The following is a 21142-nucleotide window of genomic DNA, read 5'->3' on the forward strand; positions in this document are numbered from 1 at the left end:
TCCTGCTTCCCCCAGCACTCTCTCTCCACTTTTGTGTCGCTTTGTGCTACCTAGGTATGGCTTGTTATAGTGCTCAGATCATGTGATCTTTTATTAGCTAGACAAATTATCCAAACAGCTTCTCTGTGGACAGTGTTTCTCTCAAACATCAGTGGTTTGGTGCCAGTCAAAGAGCGGTGCTCATGATGGACATTTCAACACTGACAGCACAGCTCAGAGGGGTTTCCAGGGCATTGTCACAAATAACAAAGATTCAGATCTAGAAATAAGTGAACGCATCAAGTGCAGCTACAATTGTGATTCAACTCGACACCCAAAGGGAACCACACAGCATTTCCCAGGAGCTCACATTGACGGTGAGACAGATCCTAGAGAACCAAATAATGCACTGGCGTTGGCACGTTAACCAACTCATCTCTTCACTCTCACACATAGCCCCTATGGGGGCTCATCCCCTCTTCAGGGCAACTTCCCTCAATACAGACATCAACACAGCTTGACCTAAAGCTTCTAGTTTCAGTGAAGGTGCTGAAGTTTTCCTCATTAACTAGGGTCTCATTGTGAGTATTAGGGAGGGACAATCGGAAGGCACTATATGGTTATACAGTAAGGTACCACATCAGCAGGGAAATCAACCTCACATAGCCTCATCCCCGCAACTCATATCTCTGCAACGCTAAAAATACACGCTTTCCTCCAGACACCTCAGTGAATCGGTCTTGTCCTACCTTGCTCTGGTGGATACGGCAGTTTACCAGCATGTAAAGCTAGTTCCAGAGCAGAATCTTCCTGAGTAACAAATGGCTCGAGATGAAGTGGGAGGGACATAATATATTGTCCAATCTAGGATTAAAAAAAAATAAAAGAACCGTAAGCGTGACACTGAATTATTAAGGTTTGTGCATTAAGTGGGCACTTCACTGAATGAGACGCCAATGAGAGAGGACTCCCCACCTACAAGGTCTGAACACCGAGCGTGACAGCAGCTCACCAACCCACACTACGCCAGGAAGTGACGTCCATCTCTCGCTGACCATTAATTCCCTTTGTACAAACAAAAGTTTATTTTCCAAGAGGTCAAGGCCCAGTTACAGGAGCAACCTGGCAAGAAAGACTGACACACAGAGTCCCAGCTATAACTGCATTGTACTCTGGGCAGGGGCACAGCTCAGAGCACTCTGCCTTCACCCACTGGTGCTCTGGAGGGCAGACCGAGTCTCATTAACATCTCTTTTACTGAGCTCACATTGCGCTCTCTCGTCTACATAGAAAGTCCAGTTTTGTGGATTTGAGTTTAAACGGCACTTGTAGCTTTTTGGCCAAGCAGCAGCTTGGTTTTGGGGCCACCCAAGGAGTGTCTCACTTGGTCTCACTCCATAAATCACGCTCCCATCTCAATCACAGGTTAAAGAGTGCCTTGGGAAAGAAAGCAGACTTTCTACATCTGAACAAGTCCCAGAAGCCCCTCCTGGGCCCAGAAAAGCTCAAATTCCCTTTGAATCCTTACAGAATGAGACCCTAACTGATGCCATGATGTGCTTGGTTTAAAATTGCACTCAACTGCTGCCAAATGTATCCATCACTCTCACCAATCCCACCAGGGCCTCTCTCAGGCAGTCTGCATCAGCACCTTGGTTACACGAATTTGGTGGCGGGGTGTCCCCTCTCTTTTCTTCCTGCGACACTGCCCACGAACCTTGTGTTGTAACAGAACCCTCCCAGGTGGCTGAAGTTAGAAATAAGTGGGGAAATTACCCCACAGCTCAGCAGGCGACCAACTGTTGGTATCTGCATGCAATGGGAAGAGGCAAGTTTCAGAATGCCAACACCAGAAATGAACTGACCGCATCCTACGGCCTCAGGTCCTCCCTTCAACTGCTCAGCTGGGGCATACCCCTCAGGGTCTCTTCCTTGTGGATGTCTGAGAGTGAGACATGCAGAATGAGAGCAGTGCTGCCCGGGGCACATCACAGTGAAGAGCAGACATCCTCCTGCTTGTCAAATTACACTGGGGGTGGAGTGAGCAACCAGCAGCCAGTAGGTCAGTACAATTCTCTTGAGTATCGGACTGATCTTTGCTCACTGGCACAGGCTTCAGAATTACTGCCCCCGGCCCATTTAGAGAGAGAGACAATAATGAGAAGCAGCAGTTGGAAGAAGTTCAGGAGCAGTCCTCAAGCCTCTGCTGGTGAGTAAGGATTAAACAGATACAGCCAGCAAGGCCAACCAGTGAGACTCATGGCCCCCATTCACTCTTGGCATCCCAGCACCAGAAGATTATCGCTGCAGCAGAAAGGGAGACTGGAGAGGCTCCCATGTATTGAGAGGAAAAGACATCAAGCTCTTTTCAAGTCAATAATGACACTAAGTCATCCCAGCAAACGGCAGGGACTCCAGCCCTATGTGCTCAGTGTGATTACTCTGCTGAGCTAGCCTCTCCAAGAGCTGAGTGACTGAAGAGATACTGAAACACGCCACTTTTCCATAGTTACAACTAGGAAGCAGGGGGTGCCAAGGACTGCGGCAGAGTGACCCACCCCAGTACAAGTGTTAACACAACTCAATAGAGAAGTCATTTTCCACCACCTTTCCTGGGCTCTCCAGAAACCTTGGTGCTTTCCTGGCACCCTTTACAAGAGATCCCTCTCCAACAATTGCCTAAAATCCTCATAGAGTGGTGTTCAGAAATCCTAGGGGTAGGAACCTGGACCAACAAAACAGCAACTCCTGCCCTCATACAATGAACAAAAATACTCTGACAGCCAGATTACAGAGTCCCCCGAGATTCGGCCATTTCTAGAAACTATCCCCATGTGCTCTTACGTTGCTGATGTACTCAAGAGGAGTCAGACTGAAGTTTGGCAGGTCATCTGTTAGTGTCTCCCCAATGCCACCTGAGCTCCAGCCCTAGGAAGGAGTAAAGCAGAGAACCAGTCAACGCTCTCTTCAGCCAGCATGAGTAGCAGCCCCCAAGAAAGGGAGTGGGGTCATATGGTAACAAGGATCGGGATTGCCAGTGGACTCCTAAAGAAACCAAGGACTGTGGAAAAACCCCTCCTCTAAAACACTCCTCTAAAACCTTGTACATAGGTTGAAATTAATTATTTTCACAGAAATGTCGGAACGCTGGAGCCACAAATCCCAGCGGACGATGCAGTGGTGGGGGCCTGTGGGGCTCTCCTTTGAAGCAAGAGCACAGTTCCAAGAAGGGAGTTTACACCCGAGAAAACAGAAACCCCGGTAGGTGTGAGGGCATCCAATAGAGAGGCAATGAGGGTTTACTAGTCCCAAGCTCCCACAAAGCGTGGGGAGAGATCCATGCTAGGTTTTCCCACTAACTATACTGGATCAGTGGAATCATCCAGGGAACTTACCTCCATCCTGGAAATCAGTAAGAGCTGCTGTTTGATGCGAAGAAAAACAGAGTCAAACGCCAGCTGGTGAGCTAGCTGGTTGAGGTGGGTAAGGGCAGATCGAGATGCGGACAACAGGTTGTGGTTACTCGTCCCTTTCTCCTAACACAGAAAGGAACAGTTACATACACATGCCACTAAGCTGATCATAGGAAGCCTAGGTTAAAATATCAGAAAGCAAAGGTTTTGAATGGGCTCAGCACAAAGGATCCTCGTCCCGCAAGGGCCAGACACATTACCAATGGAGAGCACTACCTCTCCTTCCTACTCAAGGCCCCTAGGGAGCAAGGTCCCTGAAAGGGGGCAGGAAAGGGTGGCACCCTCCACCACCACATCCCCTCCACACCAGCCAGCAGACCTGGTCAGGCACAGAGGGGAGCACACCTGTAGCTGCTGAAAGGGTGGAAGTGGAAGAACTGCCACTGCAGTATGCACTCCCCACACAGCAGCACGCCCTCTCCACACCCCATCCAGTACAAACCAAAGCTTAACAGTCACAATCCAACCGAAAGATTTTCCCTGGTTCCGTATAACTCCTTTGGCCATTTGCAGGAGGGGATGGCAACAGCATAGAGATTTTGTTGCACTCTGCCAAGCAATCACTAAAAGAAACCTTAGATAATATAATCTATTTGCTCACTAAAGCTATTATGAAGTTACAGAAATGAGGAGGAGGAATACAAACATGACCTTTAGATGACCATGGACAGAGGGCACAAGCAACTGGCCTGCTGTGTGGAATCAAGGAATAGCTTTGCACAAAAAGTTGGTACAGAGAAGGCTGAATACAGAAATATGACTATGTTATTTCTACACAAGTCAAATGCGTAATATTGAGGGTATTGATGCATGAGTTACATGTAATTTAAGTACCAAAAAATTCAGGACACCCTGGGAAAATAAGGAAGACAGAACAAATAACTTAGCTTTATTATTACAAACGATCTAAGGAAGACAAACAAACATAAATTAGATCAGTACTGAAGATAACTGGAGTTGCTTTACCCTGTTCACAGATGCACACATGAATGCACATGCAGAATTACACACAGTTCAGGATGGGTACACCAGCAGAGTGTAACTTGCTGAGAAAGTCTTGGAAAGACAATGACCAGACTTGGAGCTCAAGGTGGCCCTCAAATACAAACTATCCATTGCCTCTTGCCTGGGGATATCTCATCTGAACTGCACACACCCAGAGCTCTGTACTTCAGAGAGAGGGAGTGAGCCCAGAGCCTCACAGCTCTGGACATTTCATTCTTTTGGGACTGGGGTGTCCAGAGACTTTGGAACGCCCCTCCCAATCAACAGGCTGCTGTTATGGAGGCATGTAACCAGGGAGTGGCCCCAACTGCCAGATGTGTCCCGAGCAGCACAGCAGTCCTACCTTTAGGGTATGGAGTGTTTCCATGAGGCTGGCATACTCAGACGGAGTCTCCTTCAGGAGGGAATTGTATTCCTGCCAGGGGTTCTTGACTAAGCTCTTCTTCTCTGCAGAGCTGGCATCCTGAAAGCCAGACAGACTACAAGGGCTGTAGGAGTCCAACAGGTACTTCCCAGCAGTGGATAAAACCCTGAAACCAACCAACACGACTAACCAAGTTACAAGCAAACTCCACTGAAGTTGGCACTGGGTTGCTCCAAGAGAATTCCTGAGTTTCTCCCACGGCCCCTGCCCCAGCCCTGCATGGAGTTTCCCCCATGGTCCTTCTGGGAGGCCCCATCTCAGCATCACCAGCTTTACTGACACACAAGGCTCCAGCTTGAGAAATAAAGCAAAGAACAGAGCTAATGTGCCCCTGCCCTCCACATGTTTTTTTAAACTTTGACAAACAAGTTAAGCAGCCTCTACCGGGCCCTGAGGTTAGTCCACTCTGCCCTGTCATGTTTCACACCCTCCCTACCACATTTGGCAGAAATGGTGCCATGTGTTGCTCTGTGGTGACCTCCACCTCACCCCAGCAGCCAATCTTGGCACATAAGTCCCAGAGGGAGCCCTCCAGGGCCAAAGGAACGTCTCTAAGGGTATGTCTTCACTACCCGCCAGATTGGCGGGGATCGATTTATCGCATCTAGTCTAGACACGATAAATCGACCCCCGAGTGCTGTCCCGTCGACTCCTGTACTCCAGCGCGGCAAGTGGCGCAGGCAGAGTGGACTCACCGCGGTGGAGACATCACGGTAAGTCGATCTAAGTACGTCCACTTCAGCAACGTTATTCATGTAGCTGAAGTTGCGTAACTTAGATCAATCCCCCCCCAGTGTAGACCAGGGCTAAGACATAAGGTAGCCATTCCACAGATCTATCGGCAGCAGAAACTTGTTCCCACGTGGCAATGTGAGGATACACTGCAGCTTCAGATATCTGTAGGGACTCTAATAAGCTTGCAGCATGCCAGAATCTCACCCCCAAAATCAGGATGGGAGACAACCCAACCACAAAACCAGTCCTAGGTTAAAGGGGTTAAGAGTTGGGGCATCCTCTGTAAAATGTCCCCTTACCTGCTCTCCCAGTCACCCCCAAAAGCCACTCTTTGTACACTGCAAATGAAGTTCCCATTAGCTGGTGATTTATAGAATCCTCAAGGGATAAGCAGAAGCCTCAGCACCACAGGGCATGCTCCTTTTGTCTGGCCTGGTTATTTACCTAGCTCCTGAATCTCCTGGAAGTCACTAAGATGGCTCCTGATAAGAGAGACGCTGCACGTGGGCTTTGTCAATAAGTTGCTCATCAGAGCTTCCCAACAGCAGCAGCAAGTGGAAACTTTACTGGCTGCATTTCCTGCCTTCCCAGGAACAGATGCGAGTACCTCAATTCCACACAGCAAAGCATCTAAACTGTTTCACTCTGCCAGTGCATGCTCTTCTATCTCTAACCATCCCTCATTAGAGAGCCCAGCTTCATTTTGTAACCCCATAATGTTTGAAGCTATTGCCTCCCTTATTCCCCCCCCCCCCCCCCAATTTTAGAGGCCATTGTTACACACTTGGGTCTTGACCGGGGAGACCTAGGTGGACTGGCGGTGTACACAAAGTCACTACTTTTCCACTGCCGTTAGCAAAGTTCATTGGCTCTTGTGTTCCTTCTGCAGCCTCCATACAGACGGAGCACCTTGGGGTTTGGTTCCTTTTAACTGGATAGATACGTATACGGATTGCACGCTAACCCCAGCATTTCCTACCTGTTTGCTAGCTGCTGCTCAAAGTCCCCGCACTGCCGAAGGAGTTCACCACAGGTAGCTATTATCCTGGGAGGGAACAGAACAAAACACACCACGCTGTGAACCCGGGGGAGGCAGCACACAGGTTCCCAGACTCTCCCTCACGCCATCTAGCCTTAGTATGCAAGTCTTTGGGAATAAAGTTCATCACTGGATGATTAGAGGGAGCTCTCTCCATGGTAGGAATCACTTTTTCAGCTTGGCAGTTAACATGATGCTCATATCCTCACTCTCTCCTGTTGATGTCACACTGTAGCCAGGTCTGCACTACACTCATCTCTGAAATACTTCCCACCATGGCTAACACCAGCTCAGCTCCAGTGGCTGCAGCTATTTTAAGTGATGTATCCTGCTCTGAGCAGAATCAGTCAACATACTGCTTAAAATGCCAACAGCCACCTAACGCTCAATCTCCACTAACACTTCCACTAATTTAGATGCCATGTAGACATAGCCCTATGTCAGGGGAGGGCAAACTTTTTGGCCTGAGGGCCACATCGGGTTTCCAAAATTGTATGGAAGGCCAGTTAGGGGAGGCTGTGCCTAAGTTCTAAAAATGGCAAATGGGAGTAGGGATTCTTCATACTTCCAGAAGGGAGTCTCAAGCAATAGAGAAAAAAGGAGCTAAAATACCCAGGCTGAAGAAAATAAAGATCTTTTCCCCCTTCCGTTTTCACGTAAAAACCAGCTTGACCTCAGGACCAAATACCATGTGCCATTTCTCAAGAGCCCTGTTTCCAGTGTTTGCTGCACTGGAAGCCCGGCTCATGCTATCAAGTTACCGGATAGAGTTTTGGAATGCAGTCCAGTCTTCCTGGAAGAGGGAATCCGAGGGGATATCATCCAGTTTGCACTTCTTTCTTATGGACTGCAAAGTAGTAGTGAAGTCAGACACATACCTGTGTAAAGAGACAGAGCAAAGACAGCAACGGAATAAGACCTCAGACTACAGCAATGGCACTTGCTATGAGCAGTTCGCGTCATCTCAGGCAAAGAGCCAGAAGCACCTGAACAAGAAGAGGAGCACAAAGGAAGTATTCCTTGCTCCAGCCCAAGCCCTGACATTTGCAGGCTAGAGGTGGTCAGCAGTGGCAGGTCCAGACCCACCCTGGAGGACGAGGGGTTTGGGTGGTGCCTAGAGCACCAGTCACAATAGCCTGAAGGAGTAGTACTGCTTTGCAGCTGAGTGACTGGAACCCACCGTTATCAAGCAGGTAGCAGCAGAGCACTTCTGTTGTCACTAGCATTACTGCTCTCTTCTAGAGCAGATGAGCCAAAGTCAGAGGCTACTGCTCCTCTCACACCTCTTGTTCCCTCACCAAAGAGCAGTGCTCTGCTTTCACCTACTCATGGAATAGGCCTCTCCCCACAGAGCCAATAGTGCACTGATGCGAAGACTTCGTTTATGCAGGGTTAGCAGCTGCCTTGGCCCAGGGAAAAAAGGATAAGTAGGGGAAATCAGTACTGGAATGCTGTCTTAAATGGGAGTATGTGATAGATTTAATAGGGGAAAAAATACATTGCCTCTAATTAGTGCCCCTCGTTATTCTACAGGGAAGCTATGCAGCAAATACTGTAAGGGGGAGGTCACTTGTGCACCGTACATGTTTCCCACTGAGGGTTATGTTCACCAGCCTACCATGCCTCTCTTCTATTAGGCCCTCTCAGAAGTGGTTCTTTCCCAGAAGTGCTTTTAGGCACTTTATCAATGAAAATTCAGGCATACTGTGGCTATGAGGAGCTTTACCTCCAATCATGTTTAACTTCCACTTTTCATGAAAAGCCACAAGTTGAGGGATCTTTATTGATGAGCTGAGTGGCAGATCACAAGGGAAGGGATTATGCTAAACACTAGCTGTGTCTATAGAAACGTGACAATATCACAAACCACAATGTCCTCAGGGTCTCCCCCCACATTGCATTCAGAGCCACCTCTTGGACACTTGCTCACTCGCCTGGGATAAGTGTATTAGAAAGACAGAAAATGCTTTACTTTTTGAACAGAGCTTTCAGTGCCTTGAGCAGCCCGCACACCCCCAGCCCATCGGTGAGTTTAACGCAGTTGTCAACGGCTCCAGCAGCCAGACTGAAGAGTTTGTTCACTGAGTGGTTCAGTTCCTGGACACAGTCAATTACTTCCCAATGCTCCTGGAGAACAAAAAAATACACTGGTTGATCCCAACCCTCCTTCAGCAAGTGTCCCTGCAGTAACCACATTGTACCAGGTCTTTCTGTAACTAACACTGTAGTTGCTGTAACACTCAGATGGAGAAGGAGGATGTTTAACCCAACAGGCATACCTTCCCGTCAACATCTAATTGTCTCGTGGAGTGCACTGAGGGCTAACAGTCTCCTTTGTTTTCATCCTCCTACACCGGGGGTGGGAAAACTTTTTGGCCCGAGGGCCACATCAGGGTTGCGAAACTGTATGGAGGGCCAGGTAGGGAAGACTGTGCCTCCCCAAACAGCCTGGCCCCCACCCCCATCAACCCCCTCCCACTTCCCGCACCCTGACTGCCCCCCTCAGAAACCCCAACCCATCCAACCCCCCCTGCTCCTTGTCCCCTGACCGCCCCCTCCTGGGCCCTCCGCCCCTAACCACCTCCCCGGGACCCCACCCGCATCCAACCCCCCCTGCTCCCCGTCCCCTGAGTGCCCCCGGACCCCTATCCACCCCCCTGCCCCCTGACAGGTCCCCCGAGACCCCATCCCCTATCCAACCCCCCTGCTCCCCATCCCCTGACAGCCCCCTCCAGAACCTCCGCCCCATCCAACCACCCCCTGCTCGCCCTCCGGGACCCCCTGCCCCCTTACCATGCTGCTCAGAGCAGCCGGAGCTCGCAGCCCCGCCAGAGCCACCCACGCCGCCCACCCTGCCCGGCAGGAGCGACGGGCCAGAGTACTGGCGGCGCAGTGGTGTCGCTGCCGGGAGAGGGGCCAGGGACTAGCCTCCCCAGCCGGGAGCTCAGGGGCCGGGCAGGATGGTCCCGTGGGCCGGATGTGGCCCACGTGCCGTAGTTTGCCCACCTCTGTCCTACACAGTGATAGCACATAAAATTCAGATTGCCCTCTCCTATCTCATCACTGCCTCTAGACAAGACACACTGACCTAACCTTCCTATAGGACAGTGTTCCTCGACCTTTTTTTTTTTTTTTTGCTGGCGACCCCCTTTGGACTTTAAAAAAAAAAAAAAAAAAACGGTGAGCCCCCTACTAAGCTGGAGTCCGAGCCCCACTACCCTGGGCTGAAGCACGTAACTTGGCTTTGCAGGGCCCTCTGTGGCATACGGCTCCAGGCAACCGCCCTACTTGCCACCTCCTAACGCCGGCCCAGCACTTGCAACCCCCAGGTTGAGAAACACTGCTATAGGAGATTCTTCTACAGGAAATTCCCTCCCCCACCCACTCAGTCTATGGTAAGAAAACAACAGAGGAGGCAGGAACGCACATAGCTAGTCTACGTAACCATTTGTCATTGTTACGCCATCCTCCCTGCAGTGGTTTGGTATAGCCACTTGCAGCACAAGAATTTGGGGCAGGGACTGTCTTCTAGTCTGTACAGTGCCTAGCACAATACTCCACCTCCACTCATTCTGACTGAAGGACACATTTGCAAAAGGTTAAAAGACACAAGGCAAACTCAGAGGTTTCCTTCCTTACTTCTAATAGTCTGCTTAAGCGTCCAAGAGGTTGTCTGCTTATCCCAAAGGTTTCCCCTACATCAGATGCATGAAGCACCAGTTACTGATTGTCCAGGAGCAGGCAAAGTTATAAAATTAATTGCAGCAACTTAAGTGAAAAAAGCAATATTTAATTAAAAAGAAAGAAATCAAAGGAAATTGCAAATGGAAAATGCTAGCCAAAATCTAGGGTCCAACCACCCTGACAAAGATGCTTTAAACTACTCATAAATATCAGCCTCCAATCACCTGCTGACTACCACTGAACAGATGGAGCAGAATACATTACATTACCAAGGGCACTGCACTGATCTGGATGAGGAGGTTTTCTTCTTCCAGGTCTCCATACCGCAGCTGGTAGGGCTTATATGGACCATACACTACTTCCACCAGTTCCATCACTTTTACCAGGTTATGCTCATCTATAAGGAATCAGAAGTGAGTGTACAAAGAAGTAAATGAACTGCTAAAAGGTGGCCTTAAAGCAGCATGTTAGGCTCTTTCAAAAAGAGTTGTGCCTATTGACAGCCACTACCATGTGCGCATATACCTTGGGACTTTGCCTAGCACCTTTAAAGCTGAGCTGCAGACTTTTTAAACAAATGGGAATATCATCACTATTGGCTCCTTAATACCCATGTATTCTATTTCAACAAGCACAGCAGGAAATTATTAAGAATATTCCTGGCTGCTCGAGAACAATCTGGGACCACAAGTCTTCCAGCCAGCTATCACCCATCCCCAGCCTGCACAATCAAAGACGAAGTAAGGAATCTGTCTGAACTGTGCCTGCCTAAAGAGAGTATAGTCTCATTTTATGTCCCATCAAAGATTCTAAAAGGAATAAAGATAAGCTATTTCCAGCAGGAGAGTTGGGTGGGAGGAGGTATTGTTTCATGGTGTCTGTGTATATAATGTCTTCTGCAATTTCCACAGTATGCATCCGATGAAGTGAGCTGTAGCTCACGAAAGCTCATGCTCAAATAAATTGGTTAGTCTCTAAGGTGCCACAAGTCCTCCTTTTCTTTTTGCGAATACAGACTAACACGGCTGTTACTCTGAAATCTAAAAGGAAACTACACAGTCTTCATCCATACCTAAAATAAATGATGCCAACTCATTTCATGTAGACTACCACACAGCCACAGTCACTCCCAACCTGGCCTGAAAGTGAACCAGTTGACCTAACGCCCCACTGACAATCTGCTTAGTCACCCAGCTCCCGCATTCCTGGGATGCTTCTGCTTTTGCATGTTGCTTTCAGAGCACGCCACCTTGTTGCAGGGTAATAGATGTGAGATGGTCGAGTTCAGGATCCTGACACAGGGAAGAAAGGTAAACAGCAGGATACGGACCCTGGACTTCAGGAAAGCAGACTTTGACTCCCTCAGGGAGCAGATGGGTAAGATCCCCTGGGGGACTAACATGAAGGGGAAAGGAGTCCAGGAGAGCTGGCTGTATTTCAAGGAATCCCTGTTGAGGTTACAGGGACAAACCATCCCGATGAGTCGAAAGAATAGTAAATATGGCAGGCGGCCAGCTTGGCTTAATGGTGAAATCCTAGCGGATCTTAAACATAAAAAAGAAGCTTACAAGAAGTGGAAGGTTGGACATATGACCAGGGAAGAGTATAAAAATATTGCTCGGGCATGTAGGAATGAAATCAGGAGGGCCAAATCGCACCTGGAGCTGCAGCTAGCAAGAGATGTCAAGAGTAACAAGAAGGGTTTCTTCAGGTATGTTGGCAACAAGAAGAAAGCCAAGGAAAGTGTGGGCCCCTTACTGAATGAGGGAGGCAGTGACAGAGGATGTGAAAAAAGCTAATGTGCTCAATGCTTTTTTTGCCTCTGTCTTCACTAACAAGGACAGCTCCCAGACTGCTGCGCTGGGCATCGCAACATGGGGAGTAGATGGCCAGCCCTGTGGAGAAAGAGGTGGTTAGGGACTATTTAGAAAAGCTGGACGTGCACAAGTCCATGGGGCCGGACGAGTTGCATCCGAGAGTGCTAAAGGAATTGGCGGATGTGATTGCAGAGCCATTGGCCATTATCTTTGAAAACTCATGGCGAACGGGGGAAGTCCCAGATGACTGGAAAAAGGCTAATGTAGTGCCCATCTTTAAAAAAGGGAAGAAGGAGGATCCTGGGAACTACAGGCCAGTCAGCCTCACCTCAGTCCCCGGAAAAATCATGGAGCAGGTCCTCAAGGAATCAATCCTGAAGCACTTAGACGAGAGTAAAGTGATCAGGAACAGTCAGCATGGATTCACCAAGGGAAGGTCATGCCTGACTAATCTAATCGCCTTCTATGATGAGATTACTGATTCTGTGGATGAAGGGAAAGCAGTGGATGTATTGTTTCTTGACTTTAGCAAAGCTTTTGACACTGTCTCCCACAGTATTCTTGTCAGCAAGTTAAAGAAGTATGGGCTGGATGAATGGACTATAAGGTGGGTAGAAAGTTGGCTAGATTGTCGGGCTCAACGGGTAGTGATCAATGGCTCCATGTCTAGTTGGCAGCCGGTGTCAAGTGGAGTGCCCCAGGGGTCGGCCCTGGGGCCGGTTTTGTTCAATATCTTCATAAATGATCTGGAGGATGGAGTGGATTGCACTCTTAGCAAATTTACGGATGATACTAAACTGGGAGGAGTGGTAGATACGTTGGAGGGCAGAGATAGGATACAGAGGGACCTGGACAAATTGGAGGATTGGGCCAAAAGAAACCTGATGAGGTTCAATAAGGATAAATGCAGGGTCCTGCACTTAGGACGGAAGAACCCAATGCACAGCTACAGACTAGGGACCGAATGGCTAGGCAGCAGTTCTGCGGAAAAGGACCTAGGGGTGACAGTGGACGAGAAGCTGGATATGAGTCAGCAGTGTGCCCTTGTTGCCAAGAAGGCCAATGGCATTTTGGGATGTATAAGTAGGGGCATAGCGAGCAGATCGAGGGACGTGATCGTCCCCCTCTATTCGACATTGGTGAGGCCTCATCTGGAGTACTGTGTCCAGTTTTGGGCCCCACACTACAAGAAGGATGTGGATAAATTGGAGAGAGTCCAGCGAAGGGCAACAAAAATGATTAGGGGTCTGGAACACATGACTTATGAGGAGAGGCTGAGGGAACTGGGATTGTTTAGTCTGCAGAAGAGAAGAATGAGGGGGGATTTGATAGCTGCTTTCAACTACCTGAGAGGTGGTTCCAAAGAGGATGGTTCTAGACTATTCTCAGTGGTAGAAGATGACAGGACAAGGAGTAATGGTCTCAAGTTGCAGTGGGGGAGGTTTAGGTTGGATATTAGGAAAAACTTTTTCACTAGGAGGGTGGTGAAACACTGGAATGCGTTACCTAGGGAGGTGGTAGAATCTCCTTCCTTAGAAGTTTTTAAGGTCAGGCTTGACAAAGCCCTGGCTGGGATGATTTAATTGGGGATTGGTCCTGCTTGGAGCAGGGGGTTGGACTAGATGACCTCCTGAGGTCCCTTCCAACCCTGATATTCTATGATTCTATGATTTAATATGCAAATAAAGAATGCAACTTTTATTCCCAACTGTTCAGTAACTGGTTTCCTATTCTCTCATCTTACAAACTTTGGCCTCTTCTCTCCAAGTTCCTTCTATACAGGGTCTATGGTATTTATTACCTACCCCAATTAAGCCAGACCAGTATGTGGCAAGTGTTTGCTAAGAGTGCACGAGAACTTCCAATGAAAAGCAGAACACAAGCACAGGACAATAGCCATGCTTCCTAGAATGGCACAGTCATTAAATGTAATCTACTAAAACTGGGTTTAAATAACTGAGAGGTATGATGCAAAGCAAACACAGGCAGGAAATGCAGCGTTAAAGATAACCCATCAACCTTAACATGTGATTTTCCTGAACGCTCTCTTTGAAGGGACACGGTGACAAATTAAGATAAACCTATAAAGGTTCATAAATTAAAACTGTGCTGAGCCTATATAATCAGATGGTCTCATTACTGTTAACTCACCTTCCTCCCTCCCTTACCTCCAATGGTTCGCATCAACTGCTCATGGATTTCTGTCTAAAATTGAACTGCAAATGCTTTAGGGCAGGGAGAGGTCTTTACTTTGTTCTGAACAGCACACTTTAGGCACTAAACAAAAGCACACTTAAATAATAAAATTTGACCCAGCAATTTAATTTGGTTAAAACATGGTTTTCATAAAACCTAAGACCAACAGAACGGTTTCCACAATTTTTTTACATTCCAGTGAAAACCATTTTGGCAAACTTTCCCTTGCAATGTTTGAGAAAGCAAACGATCAGGAGAACTTGTTAAGAGAGGCGCGGTCTAAATCAAGAACTCCTGAGCTTTTATTGCCATGTGATCTCAGACAAGTCAAGTATCCTCTGACTCCATTTCCCCATTTATGAGACAGGAATAAAACTGATCCACCTTACAGGGATGTTGCAATTCACCCACCCAAATGTTGTAAAAGGAAAGTGCTAAGTATTCTCTTCACAAGGTAGCATCAACATAGCTCTGCTTCAGTAAACACAGCCAGGACTGTGACAATATATTTGGGATAAGTTAAACATACATTTTAGTACAAACATTATGTAAACAGCAAACACTGCGGATGAAATCCAGATCCCTTACATTGTTGTAGCAGCTTCCATGAAAAACAAAACGCAAACCACAGAACCCAAAGGCTGTACAGAGTTACACCAAAATACACTATAAAGTCTGGGAATATTTGAAACAGTCCCTACTTAAGTTAGACAGCATTGCTACTTCCAAGCCTCTTGCAAAGTGGGCTGTGGTGTCATGCAGCTCCAGCAACTTATTCAGTCTGGTTTCCTGGCTGGCCCTCTCCATTGCAGTGCTGAGGCAGACTGGGATTGAAGGCACCAAGGCACCGAGCGTTTGGATCAGCAGCACAGTCACAATTTCATGGGGGTTCTTAAAAACCTGCACGAACAAGGAAGCTGTTAGCAGGAGCATGTGAGCAGGAGCAGCCCACTGCTTCTGTGTAAACTGAGCCCCCCACTCCACCACTTTAGCAAGGGAATCAGCACAATGACCTAGTCAACAGAAGCCATATAGAAGCCCCCAGAAGCAATGCATAAAGCAGAAGAGACTAAACTGCCCCAAAGATGACATTTAAATTATGTTCAATAAGAGGCAATTGTATGCACATCGAGAACACTGTACTCAGGGAACTGCCAGATCACTGGATCCTCTCTGGGCATGTGCAATCCCAACTAACACGAACAGGAGCACAGCATTTGGAAACTCACAAATGTTACCAGACTAAAAGCAGGGCCAGGTAAGATTTCTGGAACCTTGCTGACTGAGCATGCAGGAAAGGCTGACTCAGGATATGAAAGCAGAGTTAATCATTGTCACTTAAAGAGCCCAGCCGAGGAGCGCACTTTATCTAAGGCAGCGGAGAATTTAAGAGGTTGAGCAGAGGCTGGATCCGGAGGAGGACAGGCAAATAGTGGGCAACGGAGTAGAGTAACAACAAGGTAGAGAGCCTGCTGTTTTTCAAACAGAATTTAAACAGGTACCTTTGAAAGACATGAGGAAAGGGATAAAGAATCCCACGAATAAGCAGCTAGGTAATGGGGTCAGGATGGACTGAGGAGAGAGCTGGGAAGTACTACATTCTAGCCCCAGCGAGAATGTAACCAGCCGGCAAATGCTATCCTTAGATCAGCATAACACCAGCTTCACATTCATATCCATCACCCTCATCTTGGTTTGCAGTAGCTTTTATCATCACCACTTTTGACTGACTAGTCAGCTATTCTCTAGGCCCCCACCACTGCAGTACCAGAACATACACCCCCAGTATCCAACTCGCAGCAGTAAGACCATGAACAGCAAGTAGAACAGGGGGAAAAAAATGGTTTTCCTAACACAAGCAGTGCAGGAGGACTAGGGAGAAAAGCCCTGGATGACATGAGCTTTGGTCCACATGGCAAGGCCCTTCAGAATAACCAGGTCCTAGAGCACATGTTAGTGAATAAGCGAGCATCTGAACTGTGATTCACAACTAATTGTTATGCAGGAAAAAAAACCAAAGCCATTATTTCAGGTAAGGCTGGGTATCCTTGCAGAAAAGGACTCAGCCCTTGTTACAAGCTTCATACCCATGAGATAACAATCTCCCTTACCCTTCACGGGTGAAAACTCTGACAGGCTCAACAATGTCCAGCACAATTTGTTAAGCTAAATGAAGAGAGGTTAACTCCTTTTGGGATCAGGTATAAATATGGAAAGCTCTGCATTTACAAATTCAAATGCTTTTCTTGGTACTGCACAGTCCTGAGGGGTTCCAGCAGAAGTTCCCCAAGAATTCACACACAAATCAGTCAAGCAATCCCTCCAGGGCCTCCTCTAGGTCAGGCGGTAATGAAATTCAGGTATTTCAAATGTTTTACAACAGAACAAAATGCAACACTGACAAATTAGATTTCATGTATGATACAGATGAAAGAGAGAGAGCAGTTTGAACAGCAGCGATGCAGCGATACGGCCACTGGTCTTGAGTCAAACATTTAACTTTTCTGTGGCAGTGGATGAGCTAGATCCCTAAAGCAAGCTCCAAGACGTTAGTGAAGAGGCACAAAATGAGACCATGAGCTGATCAATTATTCTGAGCCTTATGGGAATTTGCAGTCTGTGTTCCCATGCATTGCACTGATGTTGTTAACTGACAGTAACAGTACCTGCATGACCCACTGGAGTTGCGAGTGCCATGTTCCAAGCAGAGTATCATACAGTTCAGTCAGCTGCCGATTTAAACTTAAGTCACTTTGACAAAGATCCTGCCAGACTGTCACCAGCTGCACCTGCAGGGGTAATAAAAGTCACTCATGCTACAGAATTGGGCCTTGTTAACTCAGAGACATGTCCTAGGGAAACTGCTTCTACACAAAGGCAGCACCCCTCAGATTTGAATGTACGGCCATGCAATCATTCAGCATCCAAGAGGACTCAGACTTTAAAACGTTAAGCTAAAGGCTTCTTGGCTTATACAAAGATTTAATTAACCTTGGTATTTTGCTCATAAATGAGACTGAAACCAATACCACCCCATAACAGTTGAAATATTTGGCAGGCCCCAGCTCTGAAGCTAATCCTCACAAGGCCCACTGCTAATAGGGCTTTGGAGGATCAGGTTAAGGTCAATGAACATCCAGAATTCCAATCCCATCTGAAGAGAGTTTCCATAATTCAGCAGCAGCAAGTTATAATAACGTTTAATAAACAACCAGAGATCATAAAGGAAGGAAAAAGCAACAACCAAACACCTTCTCAGGGCACAGAGGGAAACCCTTTGGGATGCACAATTACATTTTTCATTTGGCCTACTAGCTGCTGTAGGAAGGCACAGGAAGACTCCTGTGGAGAGTTATTCCCCAAACCCCCATGTGCGGAGTAATCACATCCAGGAAAAGATTCAAGCAGATGAAACGTGGAAGAGAACAAGCGCCATCCTCAGTTTAAATTGGACAAGTGAGATGACCAGAGTGGCAGCCCCCCCTATAGGCTAAACCAAGGAACTACTCCACATTTCTCTCCCCCAAATTAAAATGTGACCATGACAGAGACTAGATACCTTGTGACATTTGTAGTAATAAGCCAGGAGCTGGGGCATCCGATCAATTTCAGTGAAGACTTTCACAAACACTTTTGCCTGGTCTAAATACAACAACACAGAACATTAGTTAACAGGTCACCCCCTAACTTGTGTGACAGAGATACTGTCCTGAGCAAAACAAGTCTTCTGGACTAAGCAGGAAAATCCATCCTCTTCAGTTTGGAAAAGAGCCTGGATACAGTGTGTGTGGGATGTAGAACCACAATATGTCAAGAAAGTGACAAGACCTCCCTGTGTTCCTTTCCCTTCACTTAGGAGGGCAGCTGCCTCTGAATCCATGGCCACAGAAATTCCAGAGTGGGTAAAGTGATGATGGAAGAGTTTTTAACTTCCCTTGGGAAAACATTTCTAACTCCAGACCCCCTGTAATAGTACTGAGTCCCCTAAAGACATGATGCTTTTTTCAGACAGAGCTAGTGCCCTCCAGACCAGAGAACGTGTCAGTAGATCCAAACTGCACTCTTCAGTTTTGCCTTCCTCACCCCCAGGTGCCAGGACCACAACTAGCTGTTTCCTTCACCTTGACTAAATTACCCAGCTACCGCTTACTCACAACCTGAAAGTCTCCCTGCTCCCTTTGCATTACTGGAGCAGTGGGGAAGGCTTTGTCTACAAAACACACCTGGGTTCAGAGATGTTAGTAATGACGTATTTAGGAACTTGTTTCTGGTTTGCTGGCAGGGCCCAAGTGGCTTCCTGTAAATCTGACACACAGCAAGTAACTAGGGTTGCTCTAGAGCAGTACAAGGGAGAGAACAGTGCCTCCCACCACCACCACCCCACCCCAGGGACACATTTGTTGTCCTAAAAAAAGAAAAGGAGGACTTGTGGCACTTTAGAGACTAACAAATTCATTTGAGCATAAGCTTTCGTGAGCTACAGCTCACTTCATCGGATGAAATGAAGGATGCATCTGATGAAGTGAGCTGTAGCTCACGAAAGCTTATGCTCAAATGAATTTGTTAGTCTCTAAGGTGCCACAAGTCCTCCTTTTCTTTTTGCGAATACAGACTAACACAGCTGCTACTCTGAAATTTGTTGTCCTGTGTTCCTATCTACAGGGTCAGATCTAAGCAAGAACTCAGAAGAACATGTGAAATACTATCAACAGAAAGAAAAAGTGTGTTTGCCAGCTGCTCCGGAGGAAATATTAGAAAGAGAATAGACTCAGGGCTGCATTTATCGCAAAGTGAGCCAGAACATCTTGAATAACTAAGAGAATCAATGGACCCATGTCCAGTACAGAAGCGCCACCTGCTGTCAGTTTCCTACCACAGCTACATGGCATACCTAAAGAACTCATCACAGTATCATGCAACTTCTATGAGGCTCTCTCCTTGTAGGTGGGAGAAAACATTCTCAAACATCACTGGGTCCCCTGCATCTGCCTGCAAAAGGGCCATACAGCCCAAGAGCAGCAACAAGATAGACACACATACTGAGACAGATGGGTGCAGAACCTAAGGAAGCAGAGTCAGTGTGATAGACTGGAAAACCAGAAAGAGAGTGAAGGGAAATGAGAAGAGAAAAGCAAAGAGAGGAGTAAAGGAGGAAGAGTGTGAAAGAGAACACAAACATAAATCGTTCATATTAACCTTTTCCTTCCTCCCTCTGCTTGTCTCACTCACTGCATCTTGTCTTAAATTAGAAAATAAGCTCGTTGGGGCATGGACTGTCTCAGTCTGTGTTTGTGCAGCACAGCAGCATGATCCTTATGGAGGCCTCTAGGTGCTACCGAAATACTAATAAACTGTGTAATGGTAGGGAAAGGGAGCAAGGGCAGACCAAAAACCCAAAAATCCAGGGGTGGAAAGTAGGGTTGCAGGCTATCGGAGCATCCAACACGTACTGGGCTGCAGGCTGCTGTCCCATCCATCTCTTTTTGTTTGGTTCTGCCAAGAAAGGGCACATAACCCAGCCCCAGAGAGACCCAATGGATACACACCCAACCCCAGGCAGCATTTAGCTTTCTGGTGAGCAAACCCCAAAACACAAACAGAAACAGAGGACAAAAGACAAGAAAGAAAAAAGAACAGAGACAGAAATGAAGAAAGGACATATTAAATAGGAGAGGTGGTGGGAGGTGTACAAGGCTTGGCAGAATGGTGCTCCTGCTCCCTACCTTGCCCCACCTGCCAGTCCACTGCAAAGGCGGCTCCAACAACAGCTAAGAGGCTGAAAGCATGCTATTCAGAGCACCATGCCTCACTCTCCTGATGAAGGCAGCACCTACATATAAATACATCTACGCTGAAGACAAGGGGAAACAGAGCTGTACTGACCTACGGTCTGAGCATTGAAGGTGGCCACAATCTGGGGGCTGGCCATGGCCTCTAGCCGGTTCTTCAGAGCCTCTAGGTGCACACATTTCTCAGAGTAGTCCAGAGTGTCCACAAGCATCGCCAGGCTGTTCTGCATACTTGTTAACTTGGCAGAGATCACAGACACATCCTGCCACCAAAGGAAGTTAGGGGTTTGTTAACACAATATCAAAAATGCCAAGTCCTAAGCTCCACAGTGACATCTGGGAAGCAGAGGCATATTTCCTTTTGAAAAGTGATCTGAAAGGACTCTTATTTAAATTTGGTTTCTTTATAATTGACAGTTTTCATGCCTTTGTCTTTTTCAAGCAGGTACCTACTTGTGTTTTAAAAGTTTCCTCAATATCTGCACTCAGTGTGCTCCACTTGTCTGCTTCCTGGAGGGACTCAGCAGCCAGCTGCATTCTGGATTTCACTCGATCAAGTTCCACAAGAACCTGAAACAGAGATGAAACTGCTGCCCATCAGAATTGGGGACAAATGTGCAAGTTGCTTCACTTGGTGGGGAGTAAGGTGGGGTGGGGAGGAGAGGGTTATTTCTGCTATATTTGTGTTTAAGAAACTGGGTGATAACAATTTCAGGAGGAAGTTGGCTAAAATCAATTTTAGGGGTTTACACAGAAGTGGATAATCTCTCCAAAGAGCTGAAGAAATTTAAATCAATTTTAAAGTTGAACCAGCTGATGAGCATCATCAGTAGAAATTTGAGTACATAATGAGGAACGTTGCTTTTATTCAGGGTCAACACACAACTCTAAACAATAATATGGCTATGTGATCTGAGGGGAAGGGGGCTGGGCTCTGATGACAGCCAAAGCTGCAGGAACAACTTGCAAAACAGTTCAACAAAGATCTGCAGTACTGTGAG

At 47.3% G+C, this 21142-nt stretch overlaps 1 protein-coding gene across 2 annotated transcripts in view; it reads right to left on the reverse strand.

Moving 5' to 3' along the window:
* The window catches only part of COG7 (component of oligomeric golgi complex 7), a 56361-nt gene that overhangs the window by 30726 nt on the left and 4493 nt on the right, over positions 1 to 21142 (reverse strand). For both annotated transcript variants that reach the window (XR_012641191.1, XM_074964936.1), the window contains exons 4-16: positions 20595 to 20711; positions 20236 to 20404; positions 17912 to 17994; positions 17019 to 17141; positions 15054 to 15252; positions 10609 to 10736; positions 8628 to 8782; positions 7417 to 7533; positions 6596 to 6661; positions 4801 to 4987; positions 3375 to 3515; positions 2824 to 2907; positions 729 to 843 (exon numbers count right to left, since the gene is read on the reverse strand). Coding sequence is in view for 1 of the 2 variants with exons in the window: in XM_074964936.1 (XP_074821037.1) it covers positions 729 to 843; positions 2824 to 2907; positions 3375 to 3515; positions 4801 to 4987; positions 6596 to 6661; positions 7417 to 7533; positions 8628 to 8782; positions 10609 to 10736; positions 15054 to 15252; positions 17019 to 17141; positions 17912 to 17994; positions 20236 to 20404; positions 20595 to 20711 (1684 nt within the window). In the remaining variant the exon portion in view is untranslated. The remainder of the gene's footprint in view (positions 1 to 728; positions 844 to 2823; positions 2908 to 3374; positions 3516 to 4800; positions 4988 to 6595; positions 6662 to 7416; positions 7534 to 8627; positions 8783 to 10608; positions 10737 to 15053; positions 15253 to 17018; positions 17142 to 17911; positions 17995 to 20235; positions 20405 to 20594; positions 20712 to 21142) is intronic.

This window comes from Natator depressus, chromosome 10, assembly GCF_965152275.1.
Source record: "Natator depressus isolate rNatDep1 chromosome 10, rNatDep2.hap1, whole genome shotgun sequence".
NCBI lineage: Eukaryota > Metazoa > Chordata > Testudines > Cheloniidae > Natator > Natator depressus.